At 39.5% G+C, this 18,055-nt stretch overlaps 1 protein-coding gene across 1 annotated transcript in view; it reads right to left on the reverse strand.

Moving 5' to 3' along the window:
• Positions 1–18,055, reverse strand: part of LOC126473272 (cell division cycle protein 27 homolog) — a 226,379-nt gene that overhangs the window by 121,440 nt on the left and 86,884 nt on the right. The window contains exons 6-8 of the mRNA XM_050100226.1: positions 10,797–10,947; positions 5,953–6,135; positions 435–678 (exon numbers count right to left, since the gene is read on the reverse strand). Of these exons, the coding sequence (XP_049956183.1) occupies positions 435–678; positions 5,953–6,135; positions 10,797–10,947 (578 nt within the window). The remainder of the gene's footprint in view (positions 1–434; positions 679–5,952; positions 6,136–10,796; positions 10,948–18,055) is intronic.

An 18,055-nucleotide genomic window follows, 5' to 3' on the forward strand; every position in this document is an offset into this window, starting at 1 on the left:
ATTTATAGAATTATTTCAAAAGAAAAATCAGTGAACATAACAGTGACTATTGTCAATGGCTGGGCCAATATGATTGTATTAATATAATTTTGTGAGCACACTTGTGTTTCACAGTTTGCTGTAATTCTGCTACAAATAGTTCAAGTTTACTGAGTGTGCAATGAATTTTGGAAGCTCGAGAGCAAGAAACTGTTCAGTAACTCAACTTGCATTTTTTTTCTTGGGAAGATAATTATACTTTTTGTCATCTGCCATGTAATCTATCAAAGAACTAAAGTAAATGTGTAAAATAATCTTGGAGCTTGGCCCTTTCTTCTAAGTGGCCTATCTCCGAAGTGTTATTCACACAGCACAGTTTCACACAGATTAATGAAAATTTATTATATAAACCATCATTGGATACCAAAATCGGAAAGGAAAATCCATGCACTTGCCTGCAGATTGCTTCTGAAGCTGGAAGACTTGCTGAGTAGAATTATATCCATATATACTATTACTAATTAATTTATTATCAGACGATGTGATTGTTTCTTGCCTCTCCTTTTCACTGCGATTTCGTTCATTCATGTCACTAAAACTAGTTTTGTTTAGATTTGCCTTTGCTATTCGAGACTTTGTTTTCCTCGAGGGTGATTTCGGCGTTACAAATTTTGTTCTATTAGGACTCTTGTTATTCTCCTAAAAATAAAATTGCACATTATGAGAAAAAGAACATTCCACAGACAAATCTGCAAAATAATTAAAGGTTAACATATTAAACTCCTTATAAGAACATTGCATTATTCTAACTTACAGCAAATTTATACTAATACTTGGCATCTTTGCCAAATAGTACAACACACAATGTTATCACCAAAAAGGTGACATATCTTGATACCAAAAATTATAAGTCGTGAACAAGAAATTTATGTATACTTTCAAATAATGTCTGTGTTCTGAATTTTCAGAATGACCTCAATTTCTTTCTTCAGATGATTAATTTACTGGAAGCAGGATAAATTAATTTAGAGATGTTGACAGACTTAAAAGGAAAATTCATAACTAAAGAGTGAATGAATGAAATATTCTAACAGCACAGCTGTAATATGCCACATCATAATTAAACAGTTCTGATCACAAACTGACTTCTCAAAGCTACAATACCAGGAATTAGTCACCTCTCATCTTTACTTTTTATAGGTTAAAGGGGGGGGGGGGGGGGGAGGTAAAGGGGCCAGAAGTTGTAATGGGGTGGAGAGAACGGGGGGGGGGGGGGGGGGGGGGGGGGGTGAGGGAGACAGGCAGAGAGGGTCGAGTTGAGTGGGGGGGGAGACGGGCAGAGTGGGGGGGGGAGACGGGCAGAGTGGGGGGGGGGAGACGGGCAGAGTGGGGGGGGGGAGACGGGCAGAGTGGGTGGGGGGAGACGGGCAGAGTGGGTGGGGGGAGACGGACAGAGGGGGGGGGGAGACGGACAGAGGGGGGGGGGAGACGGACAGAGGGGGGGAGACGGACAGAGGGGGGGGGGGGAGACAGACAGAGGGGGGGGGGAGACAGACAGAGGGGGGGGGGAGACAGACAGAGGGGGGGAGACAGACAGAGGGGGGGAGACAGACAGAGGGGGGGAGACAGACAGAGGGGGGGGAGACAGACAGAGGGGGGGAGACAGACAGAGGGGGGGGACAGACAGAGGGGGGGGACAGACAGAGGGGGGGGGGACAGAGAGAGGGGGGGGACAGACAGAGGGGGGGACAGACAGAGGGGGGGGAGACAGACAGAGGGGGGGAGACAGACAGAGGGGGGGAGACAGACAGAGGGGGGGGAGACAGACAGAGGGGGGGAGACAGACAGAGGGGGGGAGACAGACAGAGGGGGGGAGACAGACAGAGGGGGGGAGACAGACAGAGGGGGGGAGACAGACAGAGGGGGGGGACAGACAGAGGGGGGGGACAGACAGAGGGGGGGGGCAGACAGAGGGGGGGGCAGACAGAGGGGGGGGACAGACAGAGGGGGGGGACAGACAGAGGGGGGGAGACAGACAGAGGGGGGGAGACAGACAGAGGGGGGGAGACAGACAGAGGGGGGGAGACAGACAGAGGGGGGGAGACAGACAGAGGGGGGGAGACAGACAGAGGGGGGGAGACAGACAGAGGGGGGGAGACAGACAGAGGGGGGGAGACAGACAGAGGGGGGGAGACAGACAGAGGGGGGGAGACAGACAGAGGGGGGGAGACAGACAGAGGGGGGGAGACAGACAGAGGGGGGGAGACAGACAGAGGGGGGGAGACAGACAGAGGGGGGGAGACAGACAGAGGGGGGGAGACAGACAGAGGGGGGGAGACAAACAGAGGGGGGAGACAGACAGAGGGGGGAGACAGACAGAGGGGGGAGACAGAGGGGGAGAGGGAGACAGAGGGAGGGAGGGAGACAGAGGGGGGAGACTGAATGAAAGTGGTGTGCCATTAAGGGTTGAAAGACGAATGTTCCGAATGTTCATCATGACAGAAGTGGCCATCCATCTGGCAATACTCAGTCACACACTACCCTACAAACCTAAGAATTATTCTGTGGTTCTTCAGTTTCTCTCAGCATATTTGTTGAGCGAACAGTCCACAAGTGTACAGCCATTTCATAGTGTCCAACACATTACCACACACGGCACTCACCATTTCAGATGCAGAGTGGCTGCACAAAGAACTCTAACACTCACAACTTTATTGCAAAGAAGAATGGTACCCAGAATGGCAAATCAAGTGTGCTCTCCACCCCACCACAACCGTATAATGTGTGGAGATGTAAGAAGTCATAGAGGAGGGGCAAGCCCTGCCTTTATACTGTACACTGGTGCACTACTGGGAAAAATCTGACATACTGAGTAAAAACTGTCTTTTGCCTGTCCAATAAAACACAAGCATTACTGGGAAGCATCAAAGACGATCTTGGTTTGCGTAAGACAAACGTACCTAGTGTTGGGGACAACTGAATGAAAACAATCGATTCAGTCGGTTGTTGGAAAACAATCAACTCATTCAATTGTAGCTTTACATATTGGTTGAATTATTCATTCATTCTTTTGAATGAAACCAGTCTATGTATGTGAGCAACTACAAGGATAACAAGTAAATCAGTCAGTAGCAACTTTACGTATCAGTTACATTATTATACGTTCATTTCTTTTTAGGTAAATTGGTCGCGGGGGCAACCAAATAAAACAGTTGGCACAATCCGTTGGTGTTTTGTGTACTGACTGAGTTTCAAGTGGAAAATGCCTCTGAGCATCCCGAATGCTCCACATCAGCGTCTTACTGCTGCCATGGCCAGGGTTGGCAGCCAGGGCGAGGAGGTGGCGCAGAGCCCAGTCACCACTAGCACAGGTCCCGGCAATGCTGCGCTGTGCTGTACTCGCCGCAGCCACAGTGGCACCTTCTCGTGTCTACTGCAACCCTGACTCTAGCAGCAGCATGAAGTGGCTATGGCGGTGGTGCCACACGTCCACCCCAATGACTCTCCTCCCACAGAAAAGTGTGAAAAAGCATGGGAGTGAAATCACTATACCCCCAGAGAGAGAGAGAGAGAGAGAGAGAGAGAGAGAGAGAGAGAGAGAGAGAACGAACATTCATATAGCTTGTGTACCTGAAGAAATATGGGTCAGTCAGTTGTCTCACATTGAATGAAACCACTCAAACCACATAAGTGAGTGAAAACATTCATATAGTTGATATGGCCACAGAGACTAGTTTCTGTTGCTTCATTCGACTGAAAAAACTGAGTGACGGAAAAAACAATCAACTGACCACTCGGTTGTTGAAAACAGTTGGTTGTCCCCATCACTACGTATACCAGATTCCACGTCAATGTGGGAAGACATGTACTGCACAGAGTGCGCACACCGTCAAAGATCGTTTCTGAGAATATCAGAGGCACATTCAACTGCTGTATCCCAACCAGTCAGTGGTCGCAGGGTGCTGTTTGTCTGAGAATCACATGATGAAGTACAAATATGAGTACAAACGTACCAGGATGTTGACACTGTCTTCAAAATACTGGTACAGTGTCTTTAGAGGGGCCTTGAAATTTGCACCAGAGATGATCTCATCAACAGATATTGCATCTATAATCTTAGCAAAGCATGGGAACCAGCACTGAGCTTAATTAAGAAGAATCTCAGGAAACAAAACACTCTGGTGATTGGGATGAACAAAGAACTTGGATCAACACTAGCGTCTCTACGACCGCAGGCACGTGGCCACGGACAGAGCAGCTCACAGTCGCAGAGGTATTACTTGGCTGCGTGCACTCAGGAGCTGAGTTTTGTCAGCGCACCTGACAGTGGTGACATGTCTGATCACCGAAATATTTTGCCCGTTAGACACTATGAACTGGCAGTACACTCATGCACTGTTTGACCTAAGAATTATTGTAAGAAGTTCAAGACAGATGTTTCTGAACATCTTCCCTGGAATTCAAGCTTGGATCCAAGTAATGTTCATGTTTCCATGCACATGAAGAACTTGGTTCCAACTTTAAGATGCTACAATGTCCAGCAGCAGAATTTTAAGAAGAGTGATTAGTCAACTTATCCAGAAAAATTAGATAATGGTTAAGGCTGAACAGTGGTAACATGGAGAGGTAGTGTAACTAATGTGTATGGAGTAATAACTTAAGTGTACTTTTCTTGACAAACAGTTCAACTATTCCAGTATTTCAGTCATAGCATTTCATTTTGAAATCACTGACGAATCCCATACATCTCCACTATATGTTACTAAAAGAAAAAATTTGTGAAATATAAATGGTGTTGAGGGGCAAGGGGAGCACACAGACACTGCAGTTATCGGAGGCAGGTGCATGTTCATGCAGGTAGGATGGTGGACGGGAATGGAGTGGTGGCAAGAGAGTGCACATCTGATGTAGGTGTAATAGAGCAGGTAGGACAAGGAAGCACGAGAGTGGAAGACTGAGGGGTTGTGCAAGAGTGCACCTGAATGACTGAGTACAGAGGAGTGTGCAGTTTGCAATGGTGTGTTTGCAGGTGAGTGAGGGAGTGCAGGTGTTGTAGTGTGCTGCAATTGAGTGCTCATGTCTGAGAGGTGTGAGGGAGCACACGTGTGGAGGGGAGTGTGCGAGAGAGTGCATGTATGAGCGGGGTGTACATGTGTGGGATGGGGTACAAGAGTATGTGTGTTGGGGGTACAGGAGTGTATATGCAGGAGGGAGACGGAAAGAGAGTGCTGGTGTGGGATAAACATAAAAGAAGCAGATTGGGAAGAGTGATAGGGCAGTGCAGGTGGGAGGGGGGGGGGGGGGGGGGGGGGGGGAATGGGAGCATGTGTGCAGGAAGGGGAAACAGGTTGGTAAGTTACAGGACACACTACACCGATTATCCATGCTACTTTTTCCTGCATTAATTATGCTTCTTTTTGTACAGTTAGCTTCATGAGATGAGTCCTATTCAGGTCACAAGGGATGGTTATTCCAAGGTATTTCACTGTTATTACTGCTTCCTATTATCAGCAAAAATATAAACAAACAGTACTTGGACTTTTCATCTATTTATGCGCATTGTTTTACATTTATAGCTGCAATCACTTCATAGTGTTACATGATACTGCACTAAGTTGTTCTATTACATCATTGCACTTTAAATACTGGATAGATTCAACTGAAACACAGCAGTTTTCTTTAGGTGAATCACTCTTCTAGAAGCATAACAACAAATGTACCCAAGTGCTAAAATGAATATGACATGCACTTCTTTCAATCAGAAACAAAAATGCTATCCTACATCGTAAGCTTTATCAGAATTCTCACGCTGAAACCATTATGTTAGAACAGTACCGTGTGAAAATGTTTTCAATTCTACAGCAATTATCATGGCACTCACGTATTTGCTAAGCAATCAATAAGGTTAAATAATTTCTGCTTAAAGTTTTGTGGAAATGCATAATTTTCAAAATTATCTAATTGGTTAATTACCTTTACAGAGTAGCTATTACTAAATAGTCTGGAACTCCTTCGCACATTCTGACCCGGTTGAAGAGCAGATGCAACAGTTGGACTCGTTGCTGCGACAATGTTTGACGCATTGCTTGTATTCCCAGACTGACTGAAGACTGGTTTACTTTGCTGGAGAGGTGTCTCCTTCCGACTAATCAATTGCTGAAACAAATATAACTTATAATGAATACAAAAACTTTCATGTTCTTCCTAAAATTTAGAAAACAAGGAATAGAACAATGTATTCTAGAACTTTAATTTTTTAACTTCCAAAAATTAGAAACAATACTAATAAAGGACATAAAGTAAATTCAATAAAAACTGGTTATGTTTAAATACATTCAGCACATATAGTCTTCTTGGCCAGTAATTTCTTCTGTTCTTGTACAAAGAACGCACATATCACACGTTTCCAACAAACTGCTGCAGATACAATTACACACTGTATCTCATTTATTGCCAATAGGTTAAAAGTTTACACGTAATATATAAAAGTCATTCTGCAATCACAGCCAGAGAACCACACGACGCCAACTGCTCGCTTATCATCCTATACCGTTGGGCATCATTTGAACGTGGTGTGAAGGCACCATTCCAGTTGCCATCATATTTCCTGACCTTGGAATAGTTACTTCTCATTCTAGTTGTTCAGCAATTTGTCTCATGAGTCAAGAGTGAACCCTGTTTCAACCCACACACGAAGAGAGAGTGTGTGTGTGTGTGTGTGTGTGTGTGTGTGTGTGTGTGTGTGGTGTGTGTGTGGGGTCCTTTTTAAAAAAAAAGACTTGTTGGCTGAAAGCTCATTTTGTGACAGTCTTTTTGTTGTGCCTATTTGCGACTCAGCATCTACCCTATCCCTCTTTTTCATACTATTGTTATATTCCACACTGGATTTTCCATTGTTTGATATAGGATGTCTTCTTCAAAGCTGACAGTATGGCGTATTCCATGAGCGCCACAGTACAGCCTCCTACCTGCATAAGTTTTAGTTTCTCACAGACGTTGTATTCAGACAAAAATTGTATACGAAGGACTGAGGGTACTGCAAACGTCATCAATACAAGTGTTGTGAACCTCTCCCATTTGTCCAGCTTTACTGTAAATGATCAACACCTCTGGCTCATTTCACTTAAAATCACCCAAAATAAAGAAATCTCGTTGAAAGCATGTCCCAGATATTTGTAAAAATTTGGTGTAAGAAAGTACATAAATAGAAAGTGATAAAATAATTTTTTTTCAGATTTTTTAGATCAAAACTGTAGAAAGGGGGCTATTTTGAAATGTCTAGCATTTTCTCCATCTGACGTCAGCGCGAAAGGTAGGTTGAAAGTTTTTAACTACTATAACTCCCTTATTTATAAATCAATTTTATTCAATTTGGTGTCATTAGAAAGGTAAAAGGACCAACTATATCACTCAACTATAAAAATGCTGCAACAGTGCACCATTTTAAATTTTGTATCAAAGAATTCCTATTGTCATACATTTCAACATCAATAAATCAGAAGGGTATTTGTTTTGTTTAATTATTTAAAACAGAAGAACAAAAATAATAATATACACGTTTCATTTTGTGACTCTTACCTAGTGGTCATAAATGATGATCAGTTCTTATAAAACACATTCATACAATTCTAAAAAGCATTGATTCTGTCGAACAAGTTTTCAATGGACAATATTATGTCTGATTCAAAAGTATATAAACGACCAGTACTTGTGCTTGCACTAGGAGCAGTCAAAGTCATTAAAATGTTTTCATAAGGTATCCAGCAAACATCAGTGTGAAGTGGCCACGAATAACTTGAGGAAGGGCCACTTGGAGTCATGAACTTGACTTTTGCATCTCTCTGTTCTTCACTTATCTCTAGAATTTTTCTAAGCCACCACTGGTTATCGGAGATAGCTGCGACAAATGTTTCTTCTTTAATTGTGTTAGAGGCAGTGTTTAGAATTCCATGAGGAACTTGAATGAATTTAGTAGATAACAAAACACTCTTCATCAACAACTTGTTTTCATTAAGTGGTTTGAAAAAGTGATTCACTCTTGTCCCAGGAATGGTAGAACCAGCCTCATGTTTTTGTAACATGTTTGTGAACTTTGTTATCTCCTCTGTTGTAACATAAAAGGTTTCTATTCCTGGAACGTAAGTTTTGGCAAATATAAACAGATCTTTTGGACTTAAAATGTGACTGTCATATCGACGCTGTAAACTTGCTCTTGTTGCTAAACGTTTAATAGTACCACCAACTCTATCACATGCATTTTTGCCATGACTAGTGGCAAAAAAATTCCATTCTGAAGTTACTCCATAATCTTGCTGTGATGGCACAAATTTAAAAAGTTCTTAAAGTTTTTATATTGTGCAGAACTGCCGTCATTGAAGTGGTGGATGTGTGGTAATTGTTCCAATACATAAGTGAGAGCAGTTTTCTGGAAAACATAGAATGTGTTTGTATCATGCTGCACACAGTCACTTATACAACGCCATGACATTGACCTAATGCAATCGTCTGTTTTAAAGTACACCACAAAAGGATGAAGGGTGACTTGAATGTTCTACCAGTGACATCCTTGTGCAGCATCCCGAAGGAAACAAATAGTTCTCTGCAAAATCCAATATGATGATGCTTGTAGTAGCAGAGAGGGTTTCTTTGCTTGATTTGAAGTAGTGACTCTTGAGATTTTGATACATAATGATGTTGTGTTAAGTTTTGAAGTTTTTGCACGAGATACTCAACAAATTCATCGATCGTCTTCATTACTGTCTCCAGTGTAGGTCGATCAGTTTGCATCCATTGTTTGAATACAATATTTTCACAACCTTGTACGGACTCCAGCTCCATTAAAAAATTGCGCAGTTCATATTCATCAGGACACGAAGAACAGCGATGCAGCATGCCCTCCTCATTTTCCAGATTGCAAACAAGTTTCTGTACAAGTTCAGTGCACAGTTCTTTCACATTTGCAGCATGCATTAACAGTTTTACATTTTGGTGATACATGCATACACATATGTTATGTATTCCACGACTGTTTACAGCAACACATTCTTTTGGCCTAAGTTCACAAAATTTATTAAAACCAATTTTATCTTCAGGGTATATTTCTCTGAAAGCTACATATACATCTTTCAGATTATGTAAAATTAGTCTTTTTGTCTTATACACTCTTCTGCCATTTTCTGAAGGGACAGACAGACAGTCTCTTTTATTAGCAGAAATGCAACTTATATCATCTTCGCAGTAAAAAATTCTGGACACGTATTTCCACATTCTTACCTATTCCGTTTCCCACTTTATAACTTCCTTTTGACAAAATAGCATCATCTTTTAGCAATACCCTCGATTTCTTTACCATGTATTCGGTAGTGTTAAAAAAATTTGGATTTTTTCTTTACTCCATGAAGCTGGAGCTAAGGTAAGTATTTGTAATTTCTCTTTAACATAACTTCTGCTGAATTTCTCTTTAAGTTTTTGCATTAAAATATTACAGTCTGTACATTCAGCACTACCAGTATCTTCAGACACACGACGCAGAAAAGAACTGGATGGTTTGAAACTTTTTCTTGTTCTCTAATTACCAGACAGAATGGCTGCTTATGTAAGAAGAACAAAATCAAGACGAAAAAAGTCCTTCAGATACATAAAGTGCACAGACACACGAAAACCTAACACACACAACCTGTGTTTGTATTGTTGATTAGCTATTTGAAGCAATTAATTATTACAGCATTATTGAAAAAGTATATGATCTAACAACAGAGGACAAACACCCTTTTGATTATTTTTTTATGTTGAAAAGTATGGCAGTAGGAATTATTTGAAACAAAAATTCAGAAGCTGAAACTTGTGATTCTGCTGAAAAAAAATTCCTGAAATTTGCAAAAAATGGTGAGAAATTACATTAATTACAAATTTTCAAACATTTATTGCTCAGACACAGCACTTTAATAATTGTTTTTTATAACTCTATTCTTTTACTTTCCATTGACACCAAATTCAATAAAATTGATTCTTGGTAAAAGGGGCCCCCATTTCAAAATGGTCTCCTAATTACAATTTTGGTCAAAAAATTCCAGAAAAAATATTTTAACCATAACTCATTATGTACATTCTTACACTACATTTTCAGAAAAATGTGTGACATAAGGGCAACGGCCACTGGGTGAATTCACATGTGTACTCTTCAACGTGCACTCATCCATCTTGGTCTTTCTTACTTCTCAATAATGAACTCATGTGAGCAGAATGCTGATGCAGTGACTGTAAACAGAGGGTACATTATGTCTACGGACTGATGACAGCACCTTCTTCTAAGTTTGTGCACATACCATGGAGTAGGTAATTTTTTGAGTGATCAGATCTTCAAGCTTATTTTATATCCAAACGGTACACTTCTGGACATAGGTTCCTTATCAAAACTTTATTACCAAGGTCCCACCACAACCTCTAGAAGCCTTTAATAGGAATTGTGAAACACCCTGTACATGAAGCTGTCATATCATTATCAATTAAATACAGAAATAATAAGACTACATTTTCCTAATAAAGCAGCTGTCTCATTCTTATTTTTAAAGTAAACAGGGAGGAACCAATTTCATTTTTTGGACACAGCATTTTATTTGCAACCACAGCAGCTTCAAAGTTAAACTTTATAAATACAAAAATTTACATAAATATTGAGACCTGCAGGTCACTTACTGAATCTTACCACACACCATGTTGCACAAATGAAACTCTGCCAACAATACTCTCCAGCTGTACAGTATTTAATATCCTCTGTGCTGCAGTTACATAATAAGTAATTAATATGATAAACATACCCCTACATGGGCACGCAGGTTGCTCACGCGTTTGGCAAGGCTCTTCTGATCATTCGCTTCAGTAAGAGTTGTTGCAGGGAGCAACGATGGTGAGAAGTAAGACATCTGATACGTATCATTATTTGCTGACTCAAACGACAGAGTGCCAAAACTGAAACAATAAAGCAAGATGTACAGTCCAGAATCTTTTTCAGAGACTTGAATAATCATAATTAATTCTTGTTTTATTTTCAAAAAAACTCAAAGAAACTGTACTGTTATTTTCGTAAGACAAGAGCAAAGAATTTCTATAACATAGTGTGAATTGTCTAAAATGTCCAACTATACATGTGAATATCTTAATATACAACCTTTTTTGAAACATGTTAGAAGACCTAACAACGGAGGCAATGCGCAGTAGACAGGCACATAGAAAACATCAATCAGTTTCCAAGACGTGTGTGTGTGTGTGTGTGTGTGTGTGTGTGTGTGTGTGTGTGTGTGTGTTTTCTCTATTCCCTAAGAAGGACTTTTTTATCAAAAAGCTTAAATGTTTAGCAGTCTTTTCATTGTGCCTGTCTGCAACTCAGTACCTCCTCTGTGAGATGATAAGCCATCTATCCTTTTCATAATTGTTACTCCATCCCAGACTTTCCAGTGAGATGATACAGATATTTATATTTCTTTCTAGATTTAGCATCACATTTTTAGTTTCAGATTTAGTATTCTTAGTTTAATTCCACTGCTCCCTGAATGAAGGAGGAAGTTACAAACAACAACATAAACGCAAATAATATATTATTTCATTTTATGAACACACACCTTTAGTGTCACCAAAATGCACACATTACTACAGACAACACTTCCCAAAATATTCTCTTACAGGAGGATAAACAGTTATTTTACAGTGGTTTGGTGAAAAGAATGCATTAAAAAGAAATATTCTATTTTCATTGTCATCGTCAATTTCCTTGGAAGACAGACAAAATGTGGATTATATTGGTCACAAAGGCACATTGAAATGTTTTTATCCTGGCAGAAAATAGCTGATTTTGAGATCAATATTAGAGAAGGAAAGTTGCTACTCACCATATAACAGAGATGCGGAAAGATTCTCACAATTACAGCTTTCAGCCATTAAGGTCTTTGTCAACAATGTGCACGCACACGCACACGCACACACACAAACTGCAACCTTGGACAGCTGAAACCACAGTCATGTATGCGAGCTACGTGAGTTTGTGTGTGTTGGTGTATGTGTGTGTATTGTCAGCATCTCCACCATACGGTGAGCAGCAACTTTCCTTCTCTAATATTGTTACATTCCTTCCTGGATTTTCCATCATTTGATTTTGAGATCAATGCACTTTGGTGTTTTCTCAATTAGTAGTTTCAAATCATGAAGGGCAATTCTGTAAGGTCAGTAAAATGTTCACACACAGCTCTTATGACCTCTTCATCTGACACTTTTTTTCTTCATTCACAAATATCTTTGGCCTTAATAAGGAAAGTCAGAGGGAATCTATTCAGGTGACTGGAGGTCAACTTTGAACAATTCATACTTCAAAGCAGTTTTCCACATTGCACAAGCATATTTTGCACACACAAGTATTTTTCTGACAAAAGAGGCTTTTTCTTTTGCACTCCACAGTTTTTCCCTCATTATTTATTAGCCACTTATTCCAGAAAAATTTGGGCTGTATTTGTAAGTTACTGTTTTAAACATCGCAAAATATTGAATAAGATAAATCCATTCACATCTGAGAAAACGATGGCCTTCCTATCGGGCACACAAATTACACTTCACCTTTTTTTCGTGAACAAGCACTGCCTTCTACTCACTACTGTTGCCATTTCATTAATAGCATGAAGAAGAGGGTGCATCTCTCATCCATATCAGCATAAATCAATTATTTTCTTTTTAGAAAAACTGATATTCACAGTTTCAGATGCAGTACTCATCTTGCACATACTGTATTTACCTGCATATACCATACTTACCTGAGAACAAGATGACCCTGGTTATAAGATGACCCCCCCTTTTTTCCCCCTCCAAGAGGCTTCTTGAGAAAAAATTATTTTTAACATATTTTGACTCATCAAACTTACAAACACTTTTATTGACACACAACATCTGCCTAAAAAGTTAACATTATGCCTATTCTAAATATACGACATTTACTTTTTATATTTTGATAATGCAAGGAGAAATAAAACAAACGAGAAGGATCAGTTTGCATTAATTTGTGTACTGTTTCCTTTTCTACATTTTTCATTTACTAATCCTGTCATTTATGGTATCACTATTTTTAATCATCATCCTAATAGCACAGTTGTGAAATTTATATCTTCATTGTCATAAATATTTGGCCGTTTATTCTGAATATGGTTGGATTTGTGCGGTTGCACTACTGTGGAATCTTGAAAACACAGCTGTTTTTATCCAAATACATATCAAATTCCACTTTTATACTAATGTGAGAATGTTACAATGTCTCTTGCTTCCAAACATATCATCTGCCCACCACTCTTTCATTGGCTGCATAGGACCAACAGTTCGCATACCCCCTTTTGATCCTGTCATGTCCCAGTGAACATCAACAACACTATAGCATGAAACATGGAAGTATGCCATTTGCCCCCATCTACAACTTTATGGCCTCCTGCAGAAATGAATACTATTGCTGAGTATTTGTCCAATTTTAAAGTCATTTCAACTACATATGGATTCAGTCAGGCAAACTGCAGTTTCAAAGTGGTAGATGTTCCTAAAAATCCTAAGTATACGGTATAGGTTCCCATGGTTGGCAACATGATGTGATTTGCTGCCCGCTCACTACTCCCCTCCCTCACTCATCTAGTTCTCAGTCAAATTGGTATCACCTGTCACCCCTCCAACCCTTCCGTTGTGCTATGCTTGTATGTAATATATATGTAAAATATATGTAATAAAGGCAACTAATACATAAATAACAGATTGCAACCGCAAGCCAGTCCAATTCTCAAACTTTGCTCATCCCTCCATCTAATGATGTCTGTTTGTACTACCTCCACAAAGGGTCTTGTCACTAATATATTCTCACAATTATAGCTTAATACAATTTATTTTGTTTGTTAGAAATTTCATTCGGGATTAATTTTCCTTCTTGTTTTATCTGAATGTCACCATCATGTTCTAAAGCTGAATAAAAGCTGGTAACATTTTTATCTGGTATTCTAATAAGTGAAAATAGCCAAATTTCTTTTTTGCAGCCCACTTAGTAAATCTTTACAGTCTATCATAATCAAAATATTGATCCAAGTTCAGAATCAGGTACTGTTTTTTGAAGCACAACCTTTTTTCACTTTTGACTGTTACTTTTACTTACCAGCAGCATTAATGTAAGTTTTCACACAGAATCCGTACATGTATGAGAATTTTTATTGCAAATCTGTTCAAATACAATAAGATTTTGTAAAATGGCAAATTTTGGTGCTATTTCCTCCTGTGTCACACAAAATTGTCAAATTTTAATCATAGAAATAGATAGTCATAATGCTAGTCCATAGTTTCTCGCATATCCATTGCACCCATGCTGCACAGGTCAAATGTCGTATGGCTGTTTGAGCAACATCTACACAGTGTCAAGCATTTCAGTGTATTGAGGAAATCATGAGCCTGTTCAAAAGCAAGTACCGTTTGCCCAGGCCCAACTTTCCAAATTCTTCAAAATAAATCTGCATGTGACCTGAATAGCCAAAGCTTCATCTATCAATGAAAAGACGACCCCTACTTTCTCTATTAAACACCTTAAAAATTTTAACCTCAGCAACAATAGTTTACGTTTCAAATGAAGAATTTGGGAAAAAACCTCATCTCGTAATCGGCTAAATACATTAGTTTTCTCATAGTTAGTTCTTGATATGAAATTCATCATGCTCTTTGATACACCTATGATGTCACCTGTTTTCATATACCTTAAGCATCAATCATCCAATACCCTATTGTGCATTTTTTCCACATTTTGTCTTCATTAGTTTATCAAATAGTCGAGGTTTTGCGTAGTCTATGGCATAATTAAAGTGATTGTGGCAATTTCTGTTGCACAATTAGTTCAACATTATTCTGGTTAAAAAAACTTTCTGTTTTACTCTACTAATGAAAAGTAAGTGCTGTTCTTTTACTGTACCATGGGGAAGCACTGAAGCTTTTTCCCATAAAAATACGGTTTGTGAGTTCGGCACTATCCACGAGTTACTCTGCATTCATCATCACTGTTACCAACTGTCAGAGAATGCAAGATGAAACAGATTAATTCCATGTGTCCAATGTGTACATATAATTATTATGCACTTGGGCTGTTGTGTGATAAGATTTTTGAATCACACAGCTTCTTTATTGCCTGCACGATGTAACGTAAATATTTCTTCACATAAAATATTTAATGAGTTTTTACCCATTATGATTCAGAAATAATTACAAATTATTTTTAAGTTTCAAGTTGAATATAACTGTAGCTGTAGTTGTAAAACAAAGCTAAATGACGTGAAAACTGTATAATTTCAACATCTGTAATAACCAAATGCATATGACAACTTGTACCAAAATGATGTTTGCCTTGTAGCAAGTAAACATTACACTGATCACAAGGGCAACAAATCTCTCAACTGTCAAAGTTCGCCACACAGGATTAGCCGAGCGGTCTAAGGCGCTGCAGTCATGGACTGTGTGGCTGGTCCCAGCGGAGGTTCGAGCCCTCCCTCGGGCTTGGGTGTGTGTGTTTGTCCTTAGGATAATTTAGGTTAAGTAGTGTGTAAGCTTAGGGACTGATGACCTTAGCAGTTAAGTCCCATAATATTTCACACACATTTAAGCATTTGTCAAAGCTCATTTGTTTACTGAATTTTTAATATGGAAAGATCTAATGAATAAAACACAGTGTTTCAAAATACCGGAAAATTTATTAGAGAGAGAGAGAGAGAGAGAGAGAGAGAATATATAAGATTGCAAATAATAAATTAATGAAAATCAGATGCCGAACAAAATCTCAAGCATCAAGAAACAAAGAGAAAAGCTAAAGAAACGGGAAAAACAACTAATTAAGAGCTGACATTTGACGTTGTAATGCGAACTGGAACAATATTGTGATGCTAATTATAAATATTCCCAGGCAGAACTTGCAAATACAGGGGAAATACATATATTTACTTATCCAGCTAAATGACCCATTAAGTGGATGGTATACAAGCACATTATCACGTAACAGAAAGGTTTATCACAGCAAGAATGGTAAGCAGTGCTTATTATTCAATTTATCTATTGTTTGGTGTTAACATACTCCTATGCTATAGCAAAAGGTTTATTGTCTCAATACATTGTGTATGCATAATTTCTTATGACAGCATGGTATATGTAGTCTTAGACATAAAAACTGACCGCCGGCCGGCCGCCACGGAGACTAAGTCCGAGTCGTTCACTTAAGAAGGCCAATAAAACTGACCGCCCCTGACAACTCTTAAGTCCGGCCATCTGCACAATCTGGGAACACTGTAAGATGGGGAAGTGTTAGGAGGAAGTGTTGCCTACTTCTGAGTTGATACGGAGGGACTGAGCTCGTGGTCTTGCAGTAACCGTCGTGCATTCTAAACTTAGTCGCACGTTCGCGTCCAACTGTTTTTATTTATTTATTTTTTTTTACCACATTTCGGTCTAAAGTTATGAGTCTGATTGAACATTGAAGACAATTCGCTTAACATTCTACCCACCGGCAATAACAAGTATTCCAGAAACAATTCCGCAGGACGGCTCGTGGTTGCGTCACGATCATAACAGCTTACGCTCGAGCGTTTCCTCGCGCTGCAGCGGCTACCGGCCACCGGCCAGACGCCACCCGCCGCCTGAAATCCGGCGCTGTCCATGTGAAGGCGGCGCCACGCTGTCAGTGTGTGTATCAATGCCATTTTCGAATTTGAAGTTCTAGTTATCATCTTGCAGTTAAGCATTGGATATCGCATACTTGAAAATCGTGAACCACAGTTAAGCATTGTAAAATTGAGTCGCAAGTGGAAAAAGGTGTAACATCTGAAACACAACATTTACTTTGTTATAACAGAGGGGTGAATGTAGAGGAGGCAGCTAGAAAGATTTGAACTGTGTGTGGAGTGAGTGCTTTTGGGAAAAATACGCCAGAAAAAGATATTCTTGTTTCAATAAAGATCGTTCTGGAATGAATGATTTTCCACATTAAGGAAGTCTCGACAACTGATATATGTGACAGATTACCATTTTACCTTCATGCGACATTTGCATTCCACAGGCGAAGTTCAGACGTCTGGTGTAGGAGTACTGCATGCTCTAATTCGAAACAACAAAAATCTACAGAGTGCTATTATTGAACGTCATCAGGTCGCTCATTGAGCATTCCTATGCAGTACTGTTACTGGTGACGAGTTATGATGCCTTTATCGTTAACTTCCTAAGAAGAAATGAAAGGCTGAGCCCCACCAAAAGACGTAGACTAGAGTAAAGTGTAGTGAGAACATAATATTTTACATCTGATAGCTCCAGAAGTGCGTTTTGGGCTACGAATTCTGCCCCAAGGGGTGTGTGCAACACAGCTGGAATTTGTTGTCAACAACTGAGACACCTTTCAGTCCCAGTGTAAGAAAGTCGAGCAACTGCATGATAACTCACTCTGTTGATTTGAGAAACAAAACTATCCAGGAGATTGATAAGAAAGTCGTCTCTCAGGCACTTGTATTGATAGGGAAATCCTCTCTCAACCACCTGTCCCTCTCGTCATATATTCGTAAAATTTTACCTTTCCCGCTCTTGATCGATCAACCGTCAAGGCAATTCATTTCTAGACGAAAATACTCTTAAAACTACACTGGTTTAATGACATCGTATGAAACTGTGTGTTTCTACAGGCGTAGAATTTGCAAACAACATTAGCATAGTCAGATTGTTGTAGATATCATGAAAGAAAATTCAGCTGCTGATTAATTTTTCTTTGATGATTAATGTTGCGATTAGTAAATTAATGGAAAATGCAATTAAAATATTCACTGTACTAATACAAATTAAATTTAGCTTACTACAGAAATATCACGATGGCAATCTATCTTAATAAAGCATTATGTCGTCTGTAAGACGATTGAGCCTATTTTAACACGAATTAGCAGAATATTACCGACTTTTAACTTCGAAAAAACTGTATTTACTTCATTTCCTGTAACATTCGCAAGTATTATGAAAATGTCGCATTTCATAGATAAAATTACGTATTCACAACAACAAA

Source organism: Schistocerca serialis, chromosome 4 (assembly GCF_023864345.2).
Source record: "Schistocerca serialis cubense isolate TAMUIC-IGC-003099 chromosome 4, iqSchSeri2.2, whole genome shotgun sequence".
NCBI lineage: Eukaryota > Metazoa > Arthropoda > Insecta > Orthoptera > Acrididae > Schistocerca > Schistocerca serialis.